Consider the following 25,300-nt stretch of genomic DNA (forward strand, 5'->3'; position numbering starts at 1 on the left):
TTTGGGGGGGGGGGAATGTCAGTTCTGACTCCTAACTCTTTATTGGTATAGCGATCAGCAGAGTAGAACAGTTATTCACTTAGGTTTAACTGTAGAGAAATTCTGAATGTTAGTAACGCAATGCAAGACCTTAAAACTGTAAGAAAGAAGATAACTTCTGGAAGGATTTTTTTGCAGTTTCATCTGTTAATTTGGTTCCTGTAAAACTAACATGATGCATATCTGATATCAGGAGTATGAAAACCCAAGCTCATAAAGATAGATCAGAAAAAAGTAATAGGTCTGTGGAGTTTAAATGATAAACCTATTTAAAATATGAAATGAACATTAATACTAACTTCTGAAAGTGGCAGTCAACACCTGACAGATTTTAGTGTTTGCCTTTTTGAAGAAGTTGGTAGTTACAGACTTACCCTAGCTTGACAGGTGTCCTGATCATAAAAAATTCCCACCTCCCAGGTGAGAATCAAACAGCAGGAAAGCTGCCTTTCAGTGACAGAACAACACTGAGCTGAAGAGATTTTCTTCATGCAGGTTTTGGACACTGTTGTCAGATGGCACAGTAGTTGTCTGTATCCTTTGTGGCAAGATGGTGATGGTGATCTAGCTCTGAAAATTGAGCTAGCATAGAAGTGAATACAAGGAGGTTGCAAGGGAAACTGAATGTTTGGGTCAGAGGAAGCCATAGAAAAATGTTCTTTAATCCATGTCAGATCATTTGAACAATTTAACTCACCAGTTGTTAATGTGTAACCCTTTCTTCCCTAGGAGGACGTCTATGGACGATATGACCCCCGCTACAGACACTATGATAGTGGTAGTGCTGCTTATGTGGAGTCTGGGGGCTATCGGTATGCAGAGCCTGAGCGTCCCAGTTCTAGAGCTAGTCACTGCTCTGATAGACCTCCTTCTATGTACGTAATTCTGAGGCTCTATAAAGGTTTAATATGTCCTGATATACTGAATGGGACTGCAGAATGATCTTTTGTCATGTGCAGTTCACAGTATGTGGGGGCCTAATGGCGTGACATTTTTATTGGCAGTTGTCTGCAACATTTCAGTTTGCATGCAATAAAGTGAAATCTAGGCAGCATGAATTGCAAATTGCTTATTGCTTGTAGAGGTTAGCAAGCCAAATGCCCTGCCAAAAGGACCTCACTATGATTGCTGTATTCTTTACTGCTCCTTCTGCCTTCAGCCGTTCATTTTTGTGGTGTTATTCCCACTCACTGGGGCTCAACAATACAACCAGTACTGATGTTTTGTTCTGTTTCAGTGGGGACAGATGGAAGAGCGTGCTAGGTACAATTGTCATTAAAGCCTGGCACTTTCAAAATGACACATCTGAGATAACAGGGTTGGAGAATTGAACAAATGGCATTTCTGCTCATGGCTCCTAGGATTTCCTTGCAAACACAGCAGCATGTGTTGCCTGTTGAACCAGTGTTGTCTCTGCTCACCCTTAGCATTTTTGTTTTAACAGATGAATAAATTTAGTCTCTTAGACAATGGTAAAGAGTGGGTGAGTAGACAGTGTTTGGGTTGATACATTTTCCCATTTTTCTATAAGCACAGCTTTACATCTTGGTCTGTCTGTGTTTTGAGCACCTTTTATAAGTGTTAGAGCTGATCTGTAAAACTGAGCGAAATCAATTTTCTTTCTCAACCTTACTCTGACACTTCACTCAAACAAGTTTTGGGGAGTTAGGCTGAATTAGTACAAATAGGTTTCTATTAAATTAGCATACTTTATTTCTCAGGAATTATTACAGCTCAGCCCTGGCTCAGAGCAGTGTGTTAAGATCAAGCAGGAACGTTTCCTCATGACACAATGGGTGTCTTAACTGCCAGAACCGCCACTGCAAATCTACTCACTGATAGCCACCTTGACAAGGTCTTATCTGATCAGATTTACTTCTGCACCAGTGGATGCTATGTCTGCACAAGCTCCCCAAGCACTGCTCTGCTAATGTCCCACACTTGACCTACCGAGCCATTCACTGAGTGTACAGTGCCAGGTGTGTGAAATGCCCAAAGGGTAAACTAGTGCTTACAAACCTTGTGACATGATTCCCATCTTACGAAGTGAAAAGATCCAGTTGTGGCTCCTACTCGATTCCTCCCCCTTTTCCCAGAGAACTTGTTTTGGTCAGAGTGTTGTCAAATGTTGTCCTTCAGGCCTGATTCCCAAAACTTCCACAAAAGACACCAATAAAAGGACACGGTTTTAAAGATAATAATCACATCCCACATTTTCCCTTCAAGTCAGATGACTCCTATAACTGCCTAAGACATTGTACTTATAACAGTATATTCAGGCATGTTCTCAGAGCTGAAAGCATCCTTTTTTTTCTTTTTTTTTTTTTTTTTTAAGTCAAGTTCTTGTTTTAATAGGTGGTGTTGTCCCTGTATGCTGTCTGTCCATACTACAGGCACTGTCACTTGGGCTCTGTATAGGGCACCATTTTTTCATGCTACTTAACCTTTTATGTTGTTCACTAAGAAACACATCTTTCATGGTGCATCGCTACTGTGTCCCCCTCCTTGGTGGACTCAGGAGCACAGAGCTACTTGCAGGATGATTCATTCCGTATACCCTATAATACAGTTATAGCTCAGTGCTATCTGTTCTTCCCACTAAAGTATTAAATACAGAAGGATGCCCAATGCTCGCTATGTTGACACAGCAATTGAAAAGCTGACGTTGAAAGAGATGAGGCATTGAGTGAGTGCAGATTGATGGGGATTATGTATGGATACTCCAGCAGGCAACACCAGTACTATCAGTCTCCCAGTCAGCATAAGCATCAGCTGCAGGAAGAGCATGATGTTAGTGTAATGTCAAGATACTCAAATAAGTACTGTCAAGATACTTGAATAGATGAGAGTAACTTTTTGGTTTACTTTCCTCCTCACTGTGCACTTGCTGATAGTGAAAGCTTTGAAATGATAGTCTTGTGGACTGAAACCTTTTGTTGGCTCACATCTTGTGTAGTGGTGGTTGCTTTGTTACAGTCCTGTAATATTCCTGATCCCAACTGATAGGAAATTCTTGTAGAAATGGGAGAAGAGACATGTCAGTGCCCAATAAGTTCCTGGCTTCTGTACTGAGACTCTTCAATAAGGATGTCAGTTGTAGCAACAGTGTTTATGATCAATTGCCCATAAGTAATGGAACTGATCACCAAATTATTTGGCATAAGCCACAAGTGTATTATATGGCAGCGAGTTTCAGTCAGTGATGGCACGGAAGAGTTGAAATTAATGACATCTCTGTATAGCGTCTCTTGGTCCCCGAGCCTTCCATTTCCTCTGACAGCAGTTTTTTTTATTTTTTAAGCTCTACCTCTAGATAATCCACTGAGATTAGCTGTGCATATCCTCTGCCAGGTTCAAGAGCAGCCATTATGCCTAATTTAATCCTGGTAATTTATGACCCAAATTTCTTCCTCTTTCAGGCAGGGATATAAAGAAGATTATTATAATACAAAGAGTGGATGGAATGATTACTATGCAGACTATTATGCAAACCCATATGATTATGGAGGTAATGTTGGACAATTAATTGTGCGTTTCTTTATAGAATAGCTGCTTCAGAAAAATGCCTCTGGGAAATGTGTTTAAAATTAGTGTCTGTTTTTGTATTCTAAAACTAAAATTTCTGCTTCCAAAAAAGCCCCAACTGTTGTATGGTCCCCACAGGTAATTAGAATAAAGTTTTACTTACTGAAAGTTAATCTAGATTACATTTGTCCTTGATGCTCTGCTCTCCTCTCTGCATTTGTCGGTTCAGGAGCTGGAAGAAGAGGGAGTTAAATTGAGTCCACTTTGAATTCCCTGCTTGATTATTTTCCTCACTGCCCGGCTGTCCTTTTGCATTTTTTCATTACGGTGATAAATGGTAGATGTAGAGAAAGGAGTGCTTGTTAGAGGAGTATGTTGTACATTCTATCGCTTTATGTGCTTATGCCTCAGCCTATGCTCCAGAGGTAAAATCTTGGCAGAAAAGCAACTATTTACAATAAAAAATAGTATTTTTTTAAATGTTATCTTAAGATGTTTTTCATTTGGCTTTCTCAAATGTTACTAAAGCAGAGGGTTGGATTTTTAAAGAGGGGGGAACTAGGAAATACTTTGGACAGCTGACTTGGTAGTTAAGATGATTATTTTGATCTTTTAAAGATCCAAATCGCTGGGACCCTTATTCATCAGCCTATGATCCCAGATACAGAGATCCCAGGAATTATGACCAAAGATATTGGTATGATGCTGAACACAACCTATACCAGAAGAGAGAAGTGTATCCATACAGTAATAGGTTCGTAATCCCTGCCTTTTATTTGCAGACTTTAAGAGATGCCATTATAGTGGAATTTACCAAAATGTTTAATTGCCTGGAGGCCTTGCAAGTTGCAAGCTATTCTGTAAAAATCCTATGTAGACTTTTAAACAACAAAACAATGGAAGAGAAACTAACATGTTCTAGACAGGGAAATAAATAGTGTGACTGATTTATTATAATAATTTATGAAGTAAAAGAGATTTCTCAAATGGTCATTGCCAGTGTGCATGTTTCCTTTACGGAGAAAATTATTAAGGGAAATGAAGTGAATTGGGAAAGAGCCAGTCTTAAAGGCTGAATTCAGAAAAAAAGTTTTGTGGCGGCCAGATGCTTAAACAACATATGGTCTTGAAATGGAAATTAAAACTTGGAGATGTTCCGCGTTAAATTTTTGTTGAATAGGAATTCTAGTGGGATGTTGGTCTTGATGTTTGAATTTCCAGAATGCCTTTACGAAGGTACTTTTATGAAGTCACATTTGCTGCAGTCTGCAGTACTTAAATTCATGGATGAGTCCCAATTCTTAAACAGTGTTCATTGCTGAATGGAAAAGAATTTCCAAGGAAGTGGGTTCTTCTCAGGAGGCAGGCTCCCTGCTTTATTTTGGTCTTTTTGTTGTTCTGGAGGCAAGAACAGTATGAAGATCATTGGCGATATGATCCTCGCTTTACTGGGAGTTTTGATGATGAAAGTGAACCTCGTAGGGACCCTTATGGTGACGAATTTGACAGGCGCAGCGTCCACAGCGAGCATTCTTCCCACAGCCTACACAGTTCCCGCAGCATTCACAGCCGTCACAGCAGCTTCAGCTCTCGCTCTCAGCAAGTGAGTTTTACATGAGTACATCGGGCATTGACTTTTCCTCTGTTCAACTTGTTGATACTGGTGCTGGGAGCAGGGTTTCCTGACAGGTTATTATAGCAGTAATACAAGTGTAGATTAGAAGTTAGCAAAAAATGAAGCTCACAGAAAAATATTTTTCTTCTAAGCAACAAAAACGTCATCTGAAAGATCACACTGAGTGGTTTGACTAAGTAACTACTTCCTTGTGAAGCCACAATATTCTCTTGACCCTAATGGGGTCTAGCTTGGGACTAGCTCACTGAGTTGTGTTTGGAACTGGAATTAAATTTGTGCTCTGTGTAACATGAGCATGCAGGAAGAAATGGGGCATTTGCTCTTAAGGCTTAATTCTACAGTTTGCTGCCAATAAGAACTCTGCTGCCTCAGTTGAAACGCAGGGGAAGAGATGCAGTTTCATTTGTTACGCCACATGATTCTTCTTGCAGCTTTTTGCAATCCAAGGGAAGTCCTTTGCCAGGTAATATTAACCAAATGTAAGGAACCCCTAGAGATTTAAAGTGGGAAATGAAAAGGCCATAGGATCATTGGTCAGTTTGCTGTATTACTCAGTCCATGTGACTTTAATGCAGTGTGTATTAAATATGTTCCATTTAGAGCCAGCTTTATAGAAGCAACAATGATCTGACAGCTAATGCGTTCGAAGCTACCACCCAGCCAGTCTCACTCCATACAAATTATCCATATGGAGGATATGCTACTACTTTTGATGGTCAACCGACTTTTACAGAGTATGGCTACTCAGGTGAAACTGGATGGCCAGCTGTAGAACAAGGTACCTAGCTAATTTTAACAGCCTCTTTGTGTTTCATGTGTATGTTTTAATTGTGAACCAGAACTACTGTAAACTGAATAAATGGCTCGGTAACTTTAAGTCTCCAAAATAACTGTCACTTGATTTGACTGTTCTCTCCACTTCAGTCCCATCTAGACCTTTGACACCTGAGAAATTTTCAGTGCCTCATACCTGTGCGAGGTTTGGTCCTGGGGGTCATCTAATAAAAGTGTTGCCAAACCTGCCTTCAGAAGGACAACCGGCTTTGGTGGAAATACACAGCATGGAGGTAAGACGGAAGTACCACTCAGATCCAAATGTGTTCTTTCTTTCCAGAGGAAGTAAAGGGAGCTTCATTTGCATTAGGAATGTCCTTCTATTGTATGTGCAGTAGTACGTAGAAAAACAATAGCTGATTTTTTTTTTCTGTTGTATATTTTTGTCTTTTTTTTTTTTTCCCCGCCCCCCTGGGAGATTTCATTGTGTAAGCAGTTGGCTTACAAGTGGCTTTGAGGCCCTCCTCTAGTAAGAGATCTTGTAGGCACAACATAAGGATCTTGCTCCTCTTCTCACAGTGGCATTTGCTGCTTTAAAACTGCATTCAGAAGAGGTGTCTAAATCCTAGGAAACTTGGGGTCTTGTTGCTTTGTTTTCTTTATTCCATGCATGTTGCCATTGACTGAAACATCTGTATCTCAGTTCCTTTCTCTGCAGGAGCTGTTTTGCTCTCCTATTGAAGGGGAATTAAATATCCCATGTGTGTTTCCAATTCTTTTGGGACTCCGTTGTTTTCCAAAGGGATTTTGATCAGCATCAGAGAGGAAGAGAACTGCAAGGGCAGCTTGTATGGGAAAAGATGACAACTCAAGGCTAAAATATCAGCAAGCAGGAGGTGGGGGCAGGGGGTGGAGGGATGTAATGACCTGCAGGCATTAGAATTGTATAAGCAACAAGGAGGCAGAAGAATGCTGTACATCACAAAGAATAAGAAAAGGAATATTTGGGCAGAATACCAAGAATAACACCTCGTGAGTTCTTTTGCTGTGGAACAGTTTCTAATGGAAAGTAGAGCTTCAGGCATTTAAATAGGACTTAATCAGGATCTCGTAGGAATCTGTGTTGTCCGGGAGTGATGGAGTGGATGGCACCATAGGTTGCCTCTCTAAATTTGTTTTGATTTCACTGTGTAGAGAGTGAATTACAAATAATGAAATAGAATAACGATATGTTTTTCATCTTATTTTTATGATTTGTGTGTGTTCTTAGACAATGTTGCAACATTCTCCAGAACAAGAAGAGATGAGAGCATTTCCTGGCCCTCTTGCTAAGTATGTCTGATAGATTGATGATTTCATTTTCCTTTGCACTTTTAAAAAGCTAGAAATGATGAGATTTAAATTGGCTGTAAATCACTTGTCAGCTTCCATATGCTAAAGTGTTGAGGGAGCTTTGACTGTACTCTCTTCCACCCCCTGTTTATTGCAGTGATGATTTCTGATGTCTGATATTTGTCATCTCATTGCATATTTATCTTCCTTTTCCAGAGAGGACACTCATAAAGTGGATGTCATTAATTTTGCACAAAACAAAGCCACACAGTGTTTTCAGAATGATAATCTAATTGACAAAGAGTCTGCAAGTCTGCTTTGGGAGTTTATTGTACTGCTGTGCAGACAGAATGGGGTATGTCTTATTCTCAAGTCTTTTAGCTAAACAATATTAACATGTGGTTAATCTATTTATGTAACAGCAGCATTAGTACATAAGGGGTGGTTACTGCTGGAATAGCGTGGAGACTTGCCAGTGAGGTAGCAAACCAGTTGCCTGAAGGTGCTACTCTAATCTTGCCTCTCAAAGTGCTAGGTAAAAGGCAGTATAGCTAATGAGTCTTTATCTGTACAGTCCCCTGAGACATGCCTTGCTTGGCCCATCTAATTTTCTGTGTTTTAACCTTCAAGTGCCTCAAATATAAAAGGGTGAAGTAATTTGTTTGAAATGCCTTTAAAATATTGAATGTGTTTTTTCTTTTAGACTGTAGTAGGCACAGACATTGCAGAGCTTTTGCTACGTGATCATAAAACTGTGTGGCTTCCTGGGAAATCGCCCAATGAAGCAAACTTGATTGACTTCACTAATGAGGCTTTGGAGCAAGCAGAAGAATCTGGTGAAGCTCAAATCTCATATCTCACTGATAGTCTTATAACAGCAATTGACAGTATTGAAAGAGAGACGGAGAGATTCAGGGAGCTGCTTCTTTATGGTCGTAAGAAGGTGAATGTTTACATTCTTGTGTTTTGGTTCATTAGTTTCTCCAAAAATGCCTATCCCTAAAACTTGAGGCACTTACATATAAGTACCATGTCACGTAACAAATGAAAATGTAAAAAATATGGTTCACACGTTCACGGTGTCATTGCCCATTTGCCACTGTACAATCCAGTTAAAGATATGTTTTGTGTCCCAGAGTTCGCAGTTTAAAAGCCATATTATTTTGGAACATATAAACATTTGACTTAGTGTTTTTTATTCGGTTATAAGATACTTTCTAAGTATTTCATTGTGTTTAAACTTGTTCCCCAGCAAACTGATTGATATGTCTTTGTATGCTCTCCACCCAAATAGGATGCATTGGAGTCTGCCATGAAGCATGGTTTATGGGGACATGCTTTGCTACTTGCCAGTAAAATGGACAGTAGAACACATGCAAGAGTCATGACCAGGTAGTAAGTTTTGTGTGGATGGTTAGTATGGTATGGACTAACCCTTTATTTTCCTTGAATGAAGTTAGATCTGCATGCCACTGTTCTTATGTGCCATGGCTGCAAAAGCATTATGGTTTAGTTATGTTGTCCACTAACTGAATTTAGTTAGGGCATGTTGCAGTTTTAATTTGATCTTCCGAGGCTTAAAATTAAGACCGCCTAATTTCAATGTGTGGATCGTTAAAAGCTACTCAGTGCCACAGCTTTCGTGTTAAATTTCCCCTGCCTACATCTTAAACCGTATTTATACATGGGCTTGCTAGCTGAGCCACCTATAAAGCTTTCATAGAATTGTTCAAAAATAAACAACAGGCATAAATGAAAACAGGCAGAGGAAATAGTTTGTAAGCTAGCTGCTCTTGAGAAGTTAAAAGTGCATGTTTGCGCACTGTGGAGATCATTGTTAGCCACCTGAAGCAGTTTAAAAAAAAACAAACCAACCCACTGTCTTGCTTGCTTTGGGGAGTTAAAGACCCTCTTTTTTCTGCTGAAGAGGAAAGCAGCTGTATTCAAACAAATTCTTTCTCTAGATATGACAGTGTGCTCTTGTCTCCCACAGCTTGTTAACCTGTGTATTCCACCTTCTGTCTGTTGTCCCTAGGAGCAAGAGGGTTGAGGTTGTTCTTGGACTGGGATTTGCAGACAGTGGAACCGTAGCTCAAATCCATTTACTCAAATTCTGTTTTAAAAATGATTCCCCCAGGCAGTTACCTATTTCAGTGCATTATTTTGCTACTGCATATATCTTTCTCATAGCTGAACTCAATATGAAAAGCTTACTTGTTTTAATTGCCTACTTGGTATTGCTTATCTGACATTTTTTATTTTTGTCTTGTGTATTGAACTTTGTAGATTTGCCAACAGTCTCCCAATTAATGATCCTCTGCAGACTGTTTACCAGCTCATGTCTGGAAGAATGCCAGCTGCATCCACAGTGAGTTATAAGAATAAGATGCAATTAAGAATTGTACATGTTTGTGTTATGAGCTATCTCATGCTGTACATTAGCAACATGCCTTTGTGTATGTGCTTATATCTAGAATGCAGGATTAGTTGCTCCTTACTCAGTCCTTACTCAGGTTGAAATTCTTATTCATGCGCTCTGCCAGTCTCAGCCTTGACGGTATCTGTTCTAATTCTAGTGCTGTGGTGATGAGAAGTGGGGAGATTGGAGGCCTCATCTTGCCATGGTACTATCCAATTTGACCAATAACATGGATTTGGAATCGAGGACTATCAGCACTATGGGTGATACTCTGGGTAACTAATTTAAAGTAGAAGCTATGGAGACTAGAATAGGGGTGGCTAATGGAAGAGGGTTTTTTTAAACTTAAGTGGCTGTTTTTGTTATGAACGAAAACAGTTGATGCCCTTAAAGTTCAACTTCTTTGCTTCTGTAGATTTTTTTTTTGTCTCGGGGATAAATATGAATTATGAATAACCCAAACAGTGCAAGATGCCATGAATTACATATGCACCACTTAAGATTAAATTCCTTAAACAATCCGTTGTATTTTATTTCAGCTTCCAAAGGCCTGTTAGATGCTGCACATTTTTGCTACATGATGGCCCAGGTTGGATTTGGAGTGTATACAAAGAAAACAACAAAGATTGTCCTAATTGGATCAAATCATAGGTTTGAATTTTGATTACATGTCTAATTAAAAAATAATGAAGGTGAAAGTGAAAGCTAAGGGTTGGAGACTTAGGGGTAATGCTGTACAGTACCACTAACCGCAGCTGCTTGTCAGATCACTAAACTAACATCCTTCCTGCTTTATTTTAAAACGCAACAGTTGCCGATACTCCGCATCTGAAACATCTTATGACCAATTTTAGATGCATTGGATGTATCCCAATACAGAGTGGAGGCAGTGGTAGATCAGTTTAGGTGTCACTGTGGTTTCAGAGATGTGGGTTTGAGCCTTGCTCCACATGTAGGCCAGAAATTGTCTCAAGTTGACCCAGCTGTATGTGACTACCTGGTCATTCGGTCTGGGAAGTCCAAGGTGATGTTAACCCCATGACACTATGTCATTGCCTGGAGCAACTGGCTTGTCTTAGCCATACTTGATGATAGATCAGTGAACTTGGGAAGACCTCTGTCCTTTTTTTTTGATCACCTTTACAAATATATTTAAATAGAAGCCTTCATCTTCAAGGCATTTAATTATTTTTTCTCCCTATTTTCTAATAGCTTGCCGTTTTTCAAGTTTGCCACTAATGAAGCCATTCAAAGAACAGAAGCCTATGAATATGCACAGTCGCTTGGTACCCAGCCTGGCAGCTTACCCAATTTTCAGGTGAAGAGCTGTTCTGTTTCTTGTTTAGTATCCCTTTTTGTTGAGAGGTAATCTTTCTTCTGTGACTGGTCTAGCATTCACATGTATGCTTTAGCCAGCTCCGAGTGGGTCTTGTCTCTCCTAAACTTCCTCTCCAAATCCTCATTGTTTAAAATATTGGAAGGTAATTTTTGCAGCATAAACTATTCTAACTTTGAAACGAGTAAATGTTTTTTACATCACATACACTGCAACTATGAACTGTTGCTTTCTTTTTGGTATCCAAGCAGATGTAGATTTTTAAGGTGATTTAATGTGCTTTTTGTGTGGGGGTTGTGTCTTAATGATCATCAAAATCCGTTTTTACTTCCTTTTAATGGTAATGTTATGAAATCCAGACTTCTAGAATGTAAAGGTAATTATCTGAATTTAGAGATTTAAAGAAAAAAATCTAGCAGGATTTATTTTGACTTTCTTGATGTACAGATTCTTACCCCTTGGCAACTTGAGTGGGGGAAACTTTTGACTAGTATTCATGTTAAATCTGGACTAGATGTGATAACAGGTCACTTGAGTTTGCGGTTGAAGGGTCAAATTGCCCCTTAGGTTCTGGGCCTGTGAATATAAATTTACCTTCTCATTCTGCAGGTTTTCAAATTCATCTATGCTTGTCGACTAGCTGAGTTGGGACTTGCTGCACAAGCTTTCCATTATTGTGAAGTGATTTCCAAAACTGTTCTTAGAGATCCCCAGTACTATTCACCTGTGCTCATCAGCCAGCTTGTTCAGGTATGTGTATGAGTGCTCCTCGGAATTAAGCCCTCATGGCTTAATATGTCATGAGCCAGGATTTATAGCTTAGAAACCTCTAAAATTGCTGGTTCTATTGACTTCCTGACTAGCAACCATCATTTTTGTAATGTTTTATTTTGACAGGTATCGTCGCAGTTGCGCCTGTTTGACCCTCAGATCAAGGAGAAACCAGAGCAGGAAACGTTTATTGAACCTACTTGGTTAGTACGACTTCGACACTTGGATGGACAGATCAAGGTATGGAACCAGTTTTTTCTAAGATTTGACACTTGCCTTCAGATTATTATGGACCCTCTTCATAAAATAATGGCTTTTTATATAAATGTGCAAGTAATATACAAGATGTGTTTGTGTGAGGCAAGTTGTGCATATACATCTTGATTCCAATAATGAGGTTAATTTGGAATTAATTACTTTTCACGTTTGCAAAAAAGCAGTTGCTTCACTGCTCGTTTCTGAATTGGAAATGGAAAATCTGAATTGAAAAGTCCTGATTTTTTTCCTTTGCCTCCAAGAAACTAACAAATGGCCTGTGTTCTTTTTTTGTTAGGATTTTCCCATCATGGGTTCTGATTTGTAACATCTGGTGTTTTTCTTTCTTCTTGCTAAAGGAGGGTGTAATAGCTTACAGCACAGATAGATCCACCCCTCAGCAATATGCCTCTAGCACACCAAGCTCTGAGTTGGACCATATCAGCCAGTGTGATGGAGCAGGAGCTACACCAGACGTGGGTCCTGGTACTGAAAACCAATTGCTAGCATCCTTGTTACCGAATATGGTCCAGCCCATACAAAGTGTACAGCTGATGCCTTCAGGTAAGTATTTTGAATCGCCCTCCTTGTCATCAAAGGGCAAAAAGGAAACTGGCCTCCAACTTTGAAAAATCATTTAAAACAAAAAACGAATTGGGTTTTATTTGTGAAATATATGTGGTTTTTCATCATTAGGACTAAAGTTTATACAGCATTAGAAGTCAGGGTACTACTTTACCAGTAAATGCCAGTTTTTTTCTGATTACACATGAACGGATATAAAGATTTTGTTCTTGCTCATAAATGAGCCTATATAGTGTGCTGTGCCCCCAATTTATCTTCCCCAAGGGGAAGAGAAACAGTAAAAAACATATTGGAAATGTGAGCTGGGAGAGTGTCGTGTCTTGGCTTTTTCACAAGAATTTGGATTTAAGTGGGCTAGATAGCTCCTGGCTCTCCAGTCTTTTGCTTAAGTCATGTCTCTTTCCATTTAGTTACTTGTAACTTCTTCAAACTTTGTACTGCAGCACCTCACGCAATTCTTGATGGATCATCAACAATGATGCCGCCTCCTCCACAGCAAGACCCTGGTGGTACTGTTCCTTTCTATCTTGTGGCCCCTCCTTCAGTTGGTCCAGGGTCTAGCTTTGCACCTCCAGGCTTTCCACATCAATATGGAGGGGCACAGCCACCCCTCTACCTGAACCCTGCAGTGCCGCCGGGGGGGCCACCACCTCTAACAGCTGATGCCCGGCCAGAAGAACGGATAAACCAAGAAACAGGTTTGGTCTCAAATGTCATCCCTGTCCTTAAGGGGACTGAAGTCTTTCAGGCAATAGAATACAGTGCATCTTGGTACTTGAAATGGTGACGTGTCAAGGGAGATCATAAAGGTGAAGAAGCCTCTTTAATAAGACCTAAATAGTATTGGTCTTGGATGCTAGGTTTGACTTGGTCATGATATGAAATTAGTAAAACCCCCACACCAGTCTGCCTAGTCTCTACTGAAGGCTCATTGGTCAGAATACTTCCTAATGTAATACATTGGCATTACTACTGGAGAGGCACATAACTAAAATTACAGGAGGGCCTGTGATTCAAATTGAAGGCAATTTTAGTACAGTGGAAAGTCATGGCAGAGCATGCTGTACGTCAAAACTGAGGCATAGAGAGGATCTTGCATAGAGCCTTTGGCACTGCATAGTTATTTCAGCTGGTTTTGATCCTCCACATAGACCAAAACCCAGTAACTCCGTGCAGACTCCAGTCCATGCAGCCCCTGGATATTCAGATTCTTTTAAAGCACCAAGTTCTCTACATAACCACTGAGAACTTGGACCTCTCTTTTGTTTTTAAAAGAATGCTTAAAATGGCTAACACCTTCTGTTGTTGTTTTTTCAAGCAATGCAGAGGCTTCCCCAGGAATCTCCAAGTCGAAAGAATTTCCCGGAGGAAAGAGAGGATGATTTCTATGGCAAAATGGCTGGCATGGTATTTCTGTCTCCTACATCTTTAATGCAGCTGACAGCGGTGAAAAATTGTGTGCAAACATAGAACTTGCTGTTTGCCAGCACTATAAAATAGTAAATGCAGCATGTGTATGCTTCTTTAGACTGAAGAAAAAACATGAGAAATTGGACATGATCTATTTGTTGTATCCATATTCGGAACTTTGTAAGAAAGCAAGACTTACTGCTTTGTGGTCTTTAAATTGCTTGCCCCATCACTTGTTCTTGCTTCTTTCAGACCAGTAGGTCGGTCCTGAAAGAGCTGTAGGATACTTCAGTGAGTAAGAGAACTTGGAGAGGGAAATTGACCCTGCTTTGCAAAATTAACACGTTTAGAACCTGGCCATAAGAAGCTGTCTCTTTCTCCTGCACAGCAGTTATATTCAGTATTAAATGCCACTGAAATTGGGCATCCCTTTGAGCAAACAATTTAGTCTTCTGAGGTGACAATTGCTTGAGGCAGAATTAGCATAAACATTGCTTAACATGGAAGCATTTGCTCACCGCTGAAGGATTCAGATGTTTTAACCACTTGTTAAGCACTTGTACAAATAGACTCTCAGGTGTTAATCAAAATTGTTAAATAAGGAGACAAAGAACTGAAGACCAGAGATAAAATGCAACAAGCCTTACTATTCAGGTGGGAGTTTTCTGTGGACTTTCATTTTTAGTTTTCCATGACCGTCTTTTAACTGTTTGAGCTGTTGATGACTCTAGGCAATGAAATGCCCTAATTTCACAATGTCCATCATAGATAGGTCACACTGCTGTGTAATCATGTAGTTAGGTTAAAGGTTTCTTTTACTTGTACACTGGACCTAAACACAAGGGCAGTGATATACTTGAATAACTAAGGCTGATCCGTCCCATGTTGTGTGGAAGCACTTAATTAAAATGGGAAAAGGTGGGAATGTACTATTTGCAGTTTTTAGTTGCTTGTTTATTAAGCACGTGCTGGCTTTATATTTAACCAGGCACCAGGACGAAGATCCAGATCTACCTCCCAGTCTTCAGCACACATGGTATGCCACATCCTGGCTGCTTCTTTCACTGAGTCTTTATTCTTGCCTACATTTCACCTGCTTCTGATGACTTAGCATCTCTCTTTTTTCATTGCTGACTTTTTTTTTTTTTCCAAAGAAGGAATTTACTTGTGCAAAATTAAACCTTGTTTGAAAAGTTAATAGTGAGAGGATTTAAATTGCTGCCTGTTGGTAATGCAGGGCTACGGGCGGAGATCACGAACCACTTCCGAGTCCTCCACCCATTCAATAGGACGAGAGAGATCTAATTCAGCGGTAAAGCAGCCCTCTCCTCCTCCCCCATCCATTCCTGAAGGGAAGGAGACCAAGAAAGACAACAAGAAGGAGGTGGCATCTAGAAAGGTAAATTGCACTGAATATGCAGTTACAACAGCCAGTGATGACCGTCAACTAAGACACGTGGTTTCCCTAAGCTAGGAAATGGAAGGCTGCCTTGCTGAGTTGTTGCTAGACTATATGTCACCTTCATTTATATGTTAACTTCTTAGCCGAAACTCTGACACGTGCACAGTGCTGTTAGTTACGTACTTGTATAGGCACTGAAGCATTGCTTCACTGCTTTCTTATTCTCTTCTGGGGCCAGTTCAAAATTGCCTTGTCTGAATTTATAATCCCCAGTGGATTTAGTCCAGGCATTCTCTGAGACCTTATCCTACTCCCCTCCCTAATCTGTTTCTGCTTCACTGACATTGGTCTCCTGTCCTTGCATACAATTCTGTCTACTGGGGAGAGCTTCCCCTTACAGCTTCTCCCATCTGGCTGAGCCTTCTTGTATCCCTCTGCCTCATTAAAACTCACAATTTCAGACATCACCTGAAAGCAGCTTTTCTCTCTTCCTTATACACCTGGAGTTTTTTTATTAATTTTAAGCAAAACCATTTTGGAATAAGCTTAAGTGAAAAGACACTAATGCATTGGAACTGTTGTATGTATGAAGTGATTTTTAACTCGGCTGCAAGCGGCCTTTTGGAGGACAACACTAAAAAGACTTGTATTTATTTTTAGAGTGGTGCAAATTGGTTTCGATGGCTGATGGGAAAAGGAAAGAATGAAGCTCACCTTCCAGACGATAAGAACAAATCAGTAAGGGTCCTAAACCACAGCGCACATCGCACGTGTGAATTTGCTAAAATGGTTTTCTAGTGCACTGGTTACATTTTGCTTGGCAACATGTAAACAAATACGTGACACACAAATGTCCTTCCTCAGTGATGAATTAATTCTGAAATGGATTTTCAAAAAATGACTTGAAATGGCTTGCTGCTTAGCTGGTTGTGTGACCTATGTGTACTACTGACCAAGATCTGTGATTTCTTCATAGATCGTTTGGGATGAAAAGAAGCAGCGCTGGGTCAATTTAGATGAGCCAGAAGAAGAGGTAAAGATCTGAGGAAATTCTAGTTTGTTAAATGGATGATGATAATTTATGGTGGGGGGGTGTTGATTGTAGCCGTGTTGGTCTAAGGACATAGGCAGACAAGGTTCTTTGGGTAAATGTCATCTCTTTGATTAGTTTGTTTAGGTAATCTAATAAAAGAGGTCACATTTACCCAAAAAAGCTTGTCTGCCTAATGATCATATAAATGCTTCAGAAGTTAATAGGAACTATAGACAGTGGCTAAGAATCGCCTTTTGTTAGATTGCCTTGCATTACAATATAGTATCTGCAGCTGAAGTGGCTTTTCTGCCTTCAGTTACTGGTGAGAACTGACTGAGCTTTAAAAATGGAATTACTCTGACTTTACATAAGTGTATCTGAAGACTATAATCTGGCTTTTTGTATAGAAGCTGATATCTAGACTAGTATTTCCCACCTGGTTGATCACCTGGTATGATACAGTATAGCTTGAAACATGGGAGGGGAGAATGAGTCTTGGGGAACTGAAAACTTCAGAGTCTGAAGCAAAGAGGACATCTCCTACTGCCCTGTGTGTAATCTCGCCCACTGAGGTCAACTGTTTTCTGTTGGTTTCTTGTAACATACATTGTATAGGCTTAGAACTGTTACAACCAGTGTGTATTTTACTCTAACATTTACTATAAAATGTATTGAAAACATCAGCATTAAACACTGCTCTTCAGCGTGCCATTAATTTTGTGTTTCTTGCCTACAGAGCAAGCCACCACCTCCTCCGCCAACAGGGTTTCCTAAAGTTCCCCAGGCAGCTCCACCTGGACCTGGGGGTCCACCTGGTGCCTCAGTCAACATGTTCTCCAGAAGAGCAGGTAAGAACACAGCAATAGGTGGCTTTCTTTTCTATAGAGAGGAAGGTTTTAAGATTTTTCCTTAAAACAAGTGTGTCAGCCCTTTGGGAGACTGCTTTTCTCAGGAGGCACCTGGCAGCTCAATTATATCATGGAGCTGTGTATACTAGGTGTCACCATGGCAATCACTGCTAGTGTTGTGTGCTATGTCTCGGGAATTCACCATCCCAGCTCTTGGGTCTGTTCTTTCTTGATCTTGGAAGATGCTCTAACCAGAAAACGGCCTGTCTTAATTTTAAACGGCTAATGCAGAATGTTTCATTGCCATGTTTATGTTTTGCTGTTCAGCAGGAAGCAGAGCTCGTTATGTGGATGTTCTAAATCCAAGTGGAGCAAAATCAAGCAGTGCTGTTCCTGCCCCGTCAGACCTGTTTGCCCCACTGGCACCCATGCCTATCCCTGCAAACCTGTTTGTACCAAACTCAGGTGTGTAAGCCAAAGGTGGATAAATTGCAGTGAGATAGCAGACAAGCTTCCTTTAAGATGCCTATGTGTCATAGTCTAAGTCTAAAAAATATTAATTCCTCTTATCTGTTCTGAATTTTAAGAGACAGGGAGGTCCATATCAGCTTAGACACCGTAAAAACTGCTGCAGCTCCATAAACAGCCTCCTGTAGAAAATCTGTAGTAAGCAGGTTTATGTGATCTGTTACAAGATCATTAGGACTGAGAAGCAGGGGCATATAGTAATGAGAGGGAATAATTCCACCACCTGCACCATAAACAGAACAGTGCTTTTAAACAGTAATGTTATGCAGTAGGTCTTCAGTTTCATAGGAAGTGAGAGGCTGTACTAGAACCCTTGGGAGCCCTAAGAAAGCAGTGCAAGCTACGTGCGTTCTTATGTAGATAATAACTTGTTTTGCATCCCTCAGTTTGATTTTTGCTGGACGTTATTCTTTAACCATTGAAGCGTTCACATTTCACTAATTGCTGCCTGTCAGATCACATTTTTTTCCTCACCTGCTGCTTTCTGGCCAAGGCTGTCTATTTTAGACTTTAGACTTTAAAAGCATATTTGGTTGCTACAGATCCTCTGCTTATACTCCAGTGTTTATACTTTTTTAGAGGTTCCCTACCTAAATATATTAATCTCTTATATGCAGCTAGCTTTAATATAAATAGCTGCACACGTGCTCACTGGGCCAGACTAGCAGCTAGCTCTGAGGGGATACTGAGGAAGTAATTCTTCTGATATGTCTTCGCTTTGCAGATGATCAGATCAGTGTAACTTTAAGTGAGAGTTTTACCTGTATCTCCTGTAGTTCCAGAGGAACCCCAGCCTATAGAAGGGAGTGGGGCAGTCGAGCAGACACCAGCTACAAATCAAGCCAACACTGATGCTGCTGCAGCTGCAGAACCACAGGTAGGTTGGTAAGACTGCAGACTATTCGGTGCCTCCCACTACAGCTTTAATTGACAAACCAAGTATACTGCACTTGCAGTTTTCTAGCAGCAAAACCTACACACTGTTCCTGTGCACAGACTTAATCCCTTGTGACAGAAAAGGAGAGAGAAGGGAAAGCAGAAGGGTGATGAGTAAAGACCAAAAAAAGAAAAATCTTAGCAGGTTTAGGTTCTTTACCTGGCACTGGGTGCAGGCATTGTGAGCATGGTGTTTGCTGGATAAGGACTCCAGCCTTTTGTTTTTTCCTGGTGCATGCAGTCAGCTATGCCACTGGTCTGGTACCTTATCGTTGCTGAATCGGGTGACGGGCTCCATTTATAGAGAGCAGTTATGTCTTTCCAGTGCTCTAGTACCCTTTATCTGGTTCATGTCGTTCACTGTTCTGTTTAATCAAAGCACATCGACTGTATTTGAAATTCATTGAGTACTGAGGCAGGAGTCATTTCCTCAAGCATCACTATTTTTGGGCTTGCAACATAAAATATTACAATGCCAATATCTTATCAAGATAGAGTATTTTGTCTAGATCTGCAACTTCATAGGATGCAAATGATGGCCGTTTGGTGAGACTTGTTAAATCCAAGCGCTGACAACATGCTATCACATTGGCACGCGGAAGAGAATATCCTCCAAGTGTTTCCATAATACCAAGGAGTCCTCACTATTTAGTTCTTAGCCATGACAATTGTCATTCTACTTGAATGCTTTTGGCTCCTATACATTTCCAAAATGCTATTTTAACTCCCCTGATGTGTATAGTAAAATGTTACTGTTAGAAAAAATTGAGTATAGCCCCGAGTAGGACAGTGCCCGCAAGCTTCCCATAATACAGAATTTGAGAGCCCTCATAGCAGTTAGGCACGTCAGGCATGTTACGTCAGTGCTTCGTGTACTTCAGTGCTTATTTGCTTCAGAGTGTTTTAATGTATGCACAAAGGAAATTATCATTCTGGTGCTAATCTACATATGATCTTCCTGATTTTAAATGAAGATCCACAAGGTTGCATTTGATTTGGGGGTTTTTTGTTTTACATTTACAGTATTTAAATTCTGCCATGCTTCCTCCTGGTTCTGAACTCCCTGCATCCAATCCAGATGGCTCTCAGTCAGGCGAGGTAAGGTTTGATTCAAAGCAGATGCCTAATGACTTCGTACGGTATGTTTAACCATTAGGCTGTAGAGGCTTTAGCAGGCATAATCTAAAACAGCAATTAACTATTGATTGTTGACTAGCTGAGATGGAAACTTAGTGACTGCATCCAGAAATGGAAGTGCTAGAGGCCAAAGTTCAAGTTAAGTGTCATCGCTGTGGCGAGAACACCTTTTCCACATTGGTTTTTTGAAAGGCCCTTCTAAGAGTGAAGTGTGAAGTTAAACATTTGCAGGGTCTCTCTTTGCCTCTGTGTGTGCATTTAATGTCACTAATATTAAATGCAAAATACACAAAGAAGAGAATAGACCACTGTGTGCCAGGTGGGATAACATGACATTTTGTTCCTACTAAATGTTTTCTGTATCTACATAATTTCATGCTTTAAAAAAATCCTTTTTGATTTTAAACTAACTTCTGGCTTTTTTTTTTTTTTTAACATGAAGTTGGTTTAACCTTTGGCAGAACAAAACTTTTAATTAAAATAAAACTGAAAGCTTGGGGCAGTGACTTGCATGACAGTTTTATTTGTGTTTTTGTATGTGTGTGTTCTTGCTGTTTTGTAGCTTTCGCGCTCTAGTTCAATGAGTTCATTATCACGTGAAGTAAGCCAGCATTTTAATCAGGTACATGTGGCTGGCCGTTCTCACTTGCATTAACCTCCCCCACCCTTTTTAATTTGCTTTTGCTCAGTTCCTTACTAATGCTGCTTTCAAGTCATTGTCTTCCTTTTCTCCATATCACAGAAATAACATTGAGAGTAACCAATGATGCAGTGTTCCTTTTAACACTCAAACAGGGTCTTTAAAGATTCACGCTTACCAAAGACAATGCACAGAATCTAGGCATGCTTTTATTTTTCTTTCCAAGTAATTCACCTGGGGATTTTGATCAACTGTGTCCCAAGATAGCAAAGAAGACAGTTGCTTTAAAAAAAACAACAACCCCCCTACCTCCCCCAAAACAACCAGACCAAAAAAGAAAAACTTCGCTAGGCTGCAGCCACTCTCAAAATCTTAGTGGTAACGTTGCCCATTTCGTCAGCGAACAGTCCCTGTAGGAATTAAAGGAATGCTTCATCTCTGCTGTGAGTTTCAGTACTCTGGGTCATGGTAAAGGGCTGACGGAATCTTTTTCTGGTGTTTAACTAAAGCAGAATAGTTATTGCAGATGGTGTGTATATTTTTTGGGGAGGCTGAAAGTCTACTAACAAAAACAGAAGATACTAATTCAGTAAAGTTGCACTGGTGTGTTTTGTTTTTGGTTTTTGCATGCTTTGGATTTTGAGAGCTGTTGACAGTTTGTGCATGTGATATTGTTTTGCTAATACTTACATTAAGCAAGTATTTTTTTTAAAAATGCAAAACGTGTCAGCACTTTTTGCAATTGTATTAAAATCTGCTGCTCTGTATCTATTAGATATTCCTGTGAAATATATTTTTTTGTACAAGTAAGCAATTCAGGCTTGGGAGAGGTGGTACAGTTCTGTTGTTTTGCATAGCACATTAACTTATTAATCTGTTTTCTAGCCTCTCAGTGGCGTACCACCGTCAGGGGGACCTCCCACTGGCACTGTTCAGTTCTACAACCCTTCTCATTTTGCACATGTGAGTGAAATCCTTCTGTTGCTGCCTGGGTTTATTGACCGCGAAAGTAAAGTAACCTAGCTAAATATTACCTATATAGCTGTCAATCGCAGTGAACCTCCTTTCCTTTGGGTAACTGCCTTCCCAAATCTGCTTTCAAAAAGTGCTTCAGCATGGCGACAAATACCAGCTGCCTCTTTTTTTTTTTTATCATGCCTGCGCTCCTTCTGTTCTGCCTTTGCTTTCCACCTCTTACGCAGCCTCTTTTCTCATTCCTACTGATGTCGCTCATCTCTTCCACACCACCTTTTGAGTCCTGTCTACCCTTCTCCATCTTTCAGGTCCCCATCTACACCTCTCCTGCTGATTCCACAGCACTGGCTCATTTAACCTACTATGCATTTTCTGGCATATTTCCCTTTGTTTGGCCTGTCTCCATAGTGTTTGGACACATGGTGAGATCAAATCACTGAGCTTGTTTTTAGGCTGTGTTCCTACCTCGCAGCAGGAATATTGTGGTGGCTTTGCAACAGGGCCTCTCTCTCCCATCCTGGTCATCACTTGCGCTGGGTAGAATCAAGCTAGGTGTTGGAATAGGTTTTTAAAATACATGACATGGCATTTTAATGCTAATGTCATTTGACAGGCACATCATCTGCCTTGTAGAAGTCATAGCAGATCTTGTACGTAAGCAGTCTGCTGTGTGGTAACATGGCTGTTTTAATCCTGCATGTCACATTCGGGTACAGACCAATCCAGTTCCCATTTAAGTCATTTGAAATTGGATTAGTGCCTTAAGCCTGTTATGTCCAAAACAAATTGGTTCTTTACCTTGGAGAGAAAAAATACTAGTCAGATTTTTTCAGGGGCTTTACGTTCAGTAGATAAGGGGGCGGTTAAGTTGCTTGGTGGTTTGTTGTTTATTTTTCTCTTTAAATCTTTTCAGTCTCCTGTACCCACTGGAAGTTCAAGGATGGGAAGAATTGGACAGAGAAAATACCCAACATTGAAATAGATAATGGCGGAGTGTTTGGAACACTTTCATGCTAGTTTTGGGTATACAAAAACCAGCTCAAATTTTATGGCACGTGGTTATCAGTACTATCTTGCAAGTGATATGACAGTAATTTAATGCTGGCTGATTGCTTTTAATGGGTCTTCCTACTTGCAGCTCACCTACGTGAATCATTACCAAGCAAGGGTTAAAAAAAAAAAAAAAAAAAACTTCAAAGATGATTAGGTCTTTCTTTCCACTGGGGGTGAAAGGTGGACAGGGACAGGAAACAGTTACTGTCTGTTACAAAAACCATCTCTACACTGCATACACAGTTCTCCATTGAGGTTTTTTTGAAACCTGATGTGACTTAAAGACAAATTAATTTCTAAGGACTCCCTAATTTCTGAGGGATGCCTCCCTCCCAATGGAGGACACGCCCACACATTAACACTTGACTTGGGCCTGAAAAGGACTGTGCACAATTTAATATATGGGAAACCATACTGGTGTTTGTCAGTATATGACGGTTGAAGACACACATCTGAGAAATGCCTCACATGCAATTTTTTTGGGAGATGGGGCCACAGCTCATCCAAATAAATTGACCTATATTGAATGAAAACTGTGACTGTAATAAATCTAAAATGAATCTGATCTGGATCTTATCTAGTATGTATGTAGTTTGTGTTTTAGACTACTTGTAAAACAAATTGTATATTCTGAAAGAAGCTCTCTGTATAATAGCCAACGCTGTACTATTTCTGACGAGTGAGTGAGTGTTCTTTTTAAGTGCAATATGGTTACTTGCTTTCTCTCAAACTCTTGGCACCATATAATTAGGGTGGTAACAGCTTGAAAGTTGTTGAAAAATGTTCTTGTTGAGTGCCAGAATCCTCTGTCCTTCAACTAAACTAACTAAGGTCTTAAATAGTTAACAGATGAATTTCAAACCATACTAAATTAGGTGAACTAGGTCTCTCTGCCAGTGGACTTGAAGAAAAGCTTTAGGTTTTAATATAGAAATTCTGAAAACTATTGAGGTGCAAACATGAATTGTGAAAAGTCAAAATGATCCACCTAGAGAAAATACACTTGAAAATATTTATTGAATCATTAGGTCACATTTTCTTTAGGATTTGCCAAGGAAGCTGATTAATGTTTGCAATTCTGCCCACAACTAGAAATAACGTAAATGTGGAATTGCTGATGTTGTCCCTTTTTGTTTTTTCTTTCCTCGGGTAATGTGACCAGCTTTCTGAAATCTGGACAGCCTTAAACATGTTCCAAAGGGATTACATATGGGATTGAGGTGTGTTGTTTGGAAGAATTCATAGCCTCCCAATGACTGTCCATGCTCTAAATCCTTGAGTCGGGCAGCAGCGATCCATGTGTTGGGGGGTTTTTTTTTTCTCTCCTAACTCAAAAGCCCTGTTCAGCTACTTGGCTTCCTCCAGTCCAGCCGTACTGCTGACGTGTCTTTCAGTAGAGACTGCCAAGCATCTTAATTCAAAGAACGCTTCCTCTGAGCTGGGAGCTGCTATCTTTCCTAAGTGTTAGATTTGACACTGTAAATTCTTAAATAAAATATTTTGCGCTCTGGAGCACTTTCACATTTTACTACTTCCTGTGGTTCTTGCTTAGCCAGGGGGCTTGCCCGTGAAGTGCTTTCTCGTACAAGGAAACCTCCCTGCAGTACCCAGCCTCTACTCCCGAGGCCTCTCCTGCACAAAACTACTGCTCGGTCTGCGGGGTGGGCTGTCCAGGCAGGGACCCAGCGGGGTGCACGGGTGCGCTTGCATCTCCCTCTGCTCCCTGTTCCACCCACCTGCGTGCCAGCTGCGTTTGCTGTGGAGAAGTGGAGATGGAGGCATTGGACCCGATGGTGGCTCGTGGACCTGCTCCCTTCTCTTTTGCAAGCTTTCCGGTACAAGTGCCTGGCAAGAGATGGGATTGACTGCCGTTGTCCTTCACCCAATGCGGGGGCAACCACCACATTGGCCTCCTGTGTAGCTGGTGGGCACCCTGCGCTGGACGTCCCCCCTTGCCCTGCTCCTGGCCTGGGAGCTCCTGGGCCCCGCACAGGGTTTTGAGCTCATCCCGATGCACTTGAGTTTGCCTTCGCTTCCGGCTCGGCCTGAACCATGCAGCGGTGAGCCCTCCGCAGCTGCCCTGCCAGAGCCCCCTGCTGCCCCTCCTCGCCGGGGGGAGGGGAAAGGGGGTTGTCGCCTGGTTGCTAGGGGCGGGCCGGGCCTACTCCGGTTGCTAAGGCCGGACCTACTCTGGTTGGTAGAGGCGGGCCTACTCCGGTTACTAGGGGCAGCTCAGACCTATACCTGTTGCTAAGGGTGGGCCTACTCCGGTTGCTAGGGGCGGGCCGGGCCTACTCCGGTTGCTAGGGACAGGCGTACTCCGGTTGCTCGTGCCAAGCCAGTCCTACTCCGGCTGCTAGGGGCGGGCTTACTCCGGTTGCTAGGGGCGGGGCGGGCCTACCCCGGTTGCTAGGCCCGAGCCGGGCCTGCTCGGAGCCGCGGAGGCCGTCGGGCCCGCAGCGGTGAGCGGGAGCCCGCGGCGCCCGGGTGTCTTCCCGCAGGCCGGGCAGGAGGGAGCCGAGAGCTGCCCTGGAGCCTCCTGGGCCCCCCTGTGTTACATGAACCACGGCCGCCTCCCTGCCCGCGGCGCGTGGGAGCTGGCGCAGGACGGGCCGCGCGGTGGAGCGCCCGTGCCCGTGGCCGGGGGCTTTGCCGGTGCTCCCAGC

At 41.4% G+C, this 25,300-nt stretch overlaps 1 protein-coding gene across 3 annotated transcripts in view; it reads left to right on the top strand.

Moving 5' to 3' along the window:
• SEC16A (SEC16 homolog A, endoplasmic reticulum export factor) overlaps window positions 1-24,157 on the top strand; it is a 33,785-nt gene extending 9,628 nt beyond the window's left edge. For 2 of the 3 annotated variants that reach the window (XM_019540925.1, XM_019540927.1), the window contains 30 exons: window positions 769-914; window positions 3,459-3,547; window positions 4,183-4,318; window positions 4,969-5,167; window positions 5,801-5,978; window positions 6,125-6,267; window positions 7,245-7,306; window positions 7,523-7,661; window positions 8,010-8,249; window positions 8,601-8,698; window positions 9,593-9,674; window positions 9,883-10,000; window positions 10,265-10,376; window positions 10,938-11,043; window positions 11,671-11,811; window positions 11,959-12,072; window positions 12,447-12,651; window positions 13,116-13,370; window positions 13,991-14,079; window positions 15,071-15,118; window positions 15,320-15,481; window positions 16,145-16,222; window positions 16,461-16,517; window positions 17,254-17,365; window positions 17,693-17,830; window positions 18,670-18,770; window positions 19,853-19,927; window positions 20,529-20,588; window positions 21,492-21,569; window positions 22,495-24,157. In XM_019540925.1, the coding sequence (XP_019396470.1) occupies window positions 769-914; window positions 3,459-3,547; window positions 4,183-4,318; window positions 4,969-5,167; window positions 5,801-5,978; window positions 6,125-6,267; window positions 7,245-7,306; window positions 7,523-7,661; window positions 8,010-8,249; window positions 8,601-8,698; window positions 9,593-9,674; window positions 9,883-10,000; window positions 10,265-10,376; window positions 10,938-11,043; window positions 11,671-11,811; window positions 11,959-12,072; window positions 12,447-12,651; window positions 13,116-13,370; window positions 13,991-14,079; window positions 15,071-15,118; window positions 15,320-15,481; window positions 16,145-16,222; window positions 16,461-16,517; window positions 17,254-17,365; window positions 17,693-17,830; window positions 18,670-18,770; window positions 19,853-19,927; window positions 20,529-20,588; window positions 21,492-21,569; window positions 22,495-22,563 (3,630 nt within the window). In that variant the 3' untranslated portion in view covers window positions 22,564-24,157. The remainder of the gene's footprint in view (window positions 1-768; window positions 915-3,458; window positions 3,548-4,182; window positions 4,319-4,968; window positions 5,168-5,800; window positions 5,979-6,124; window positions 6,268-7,244; window positions 7,307-7,522; window positions 7,662-8,009; window positions 8,250-8,600; window positions 8,699-9,592; window positions 9,675-9,882; window positions 10,001-10,264; window positions 10,377-10,937; window positions 11,044-11,670; window positions 11,812-11,958; window positions 12,073-12,446; window positions 12,652-13,115; window positions 13,371-13,990; window positions 14,080-15,070; window positions 15,119-15,319; window positions 15,482-16,144; window positions 16,223-16,460; window positions 16,518-17,253; window positions 17,366-17,692; window positions 17,831-18,669; window positions 18,771-19,852; window positions 19,928-20,528; window positions 20,589-21,491; window positions 21,570-22,494) is intronic. The other variant, XM_019540926.1, reaches the window with a different exon arrangement.
• The last annotated feature ends 1,143 nt before the right edge of the window (window positions 24,158-25,300 follow it).

Source organism: Crocodylus porosus, unplaced genomic scaffold, assembly GCF_001723895.1.
Source record: "Crocodylus porosus isolate Cpor-Errol unplaced genomic scaffold, CroPor_comp1, whole genome shotgun sequence".
Taxonomy (NCBI): domain Eukaryota; kingdom Metazoa; phylum Chordata; order Crocodylia; family Crocodylidae; genus Crocodylus; species Crocodylus porosus.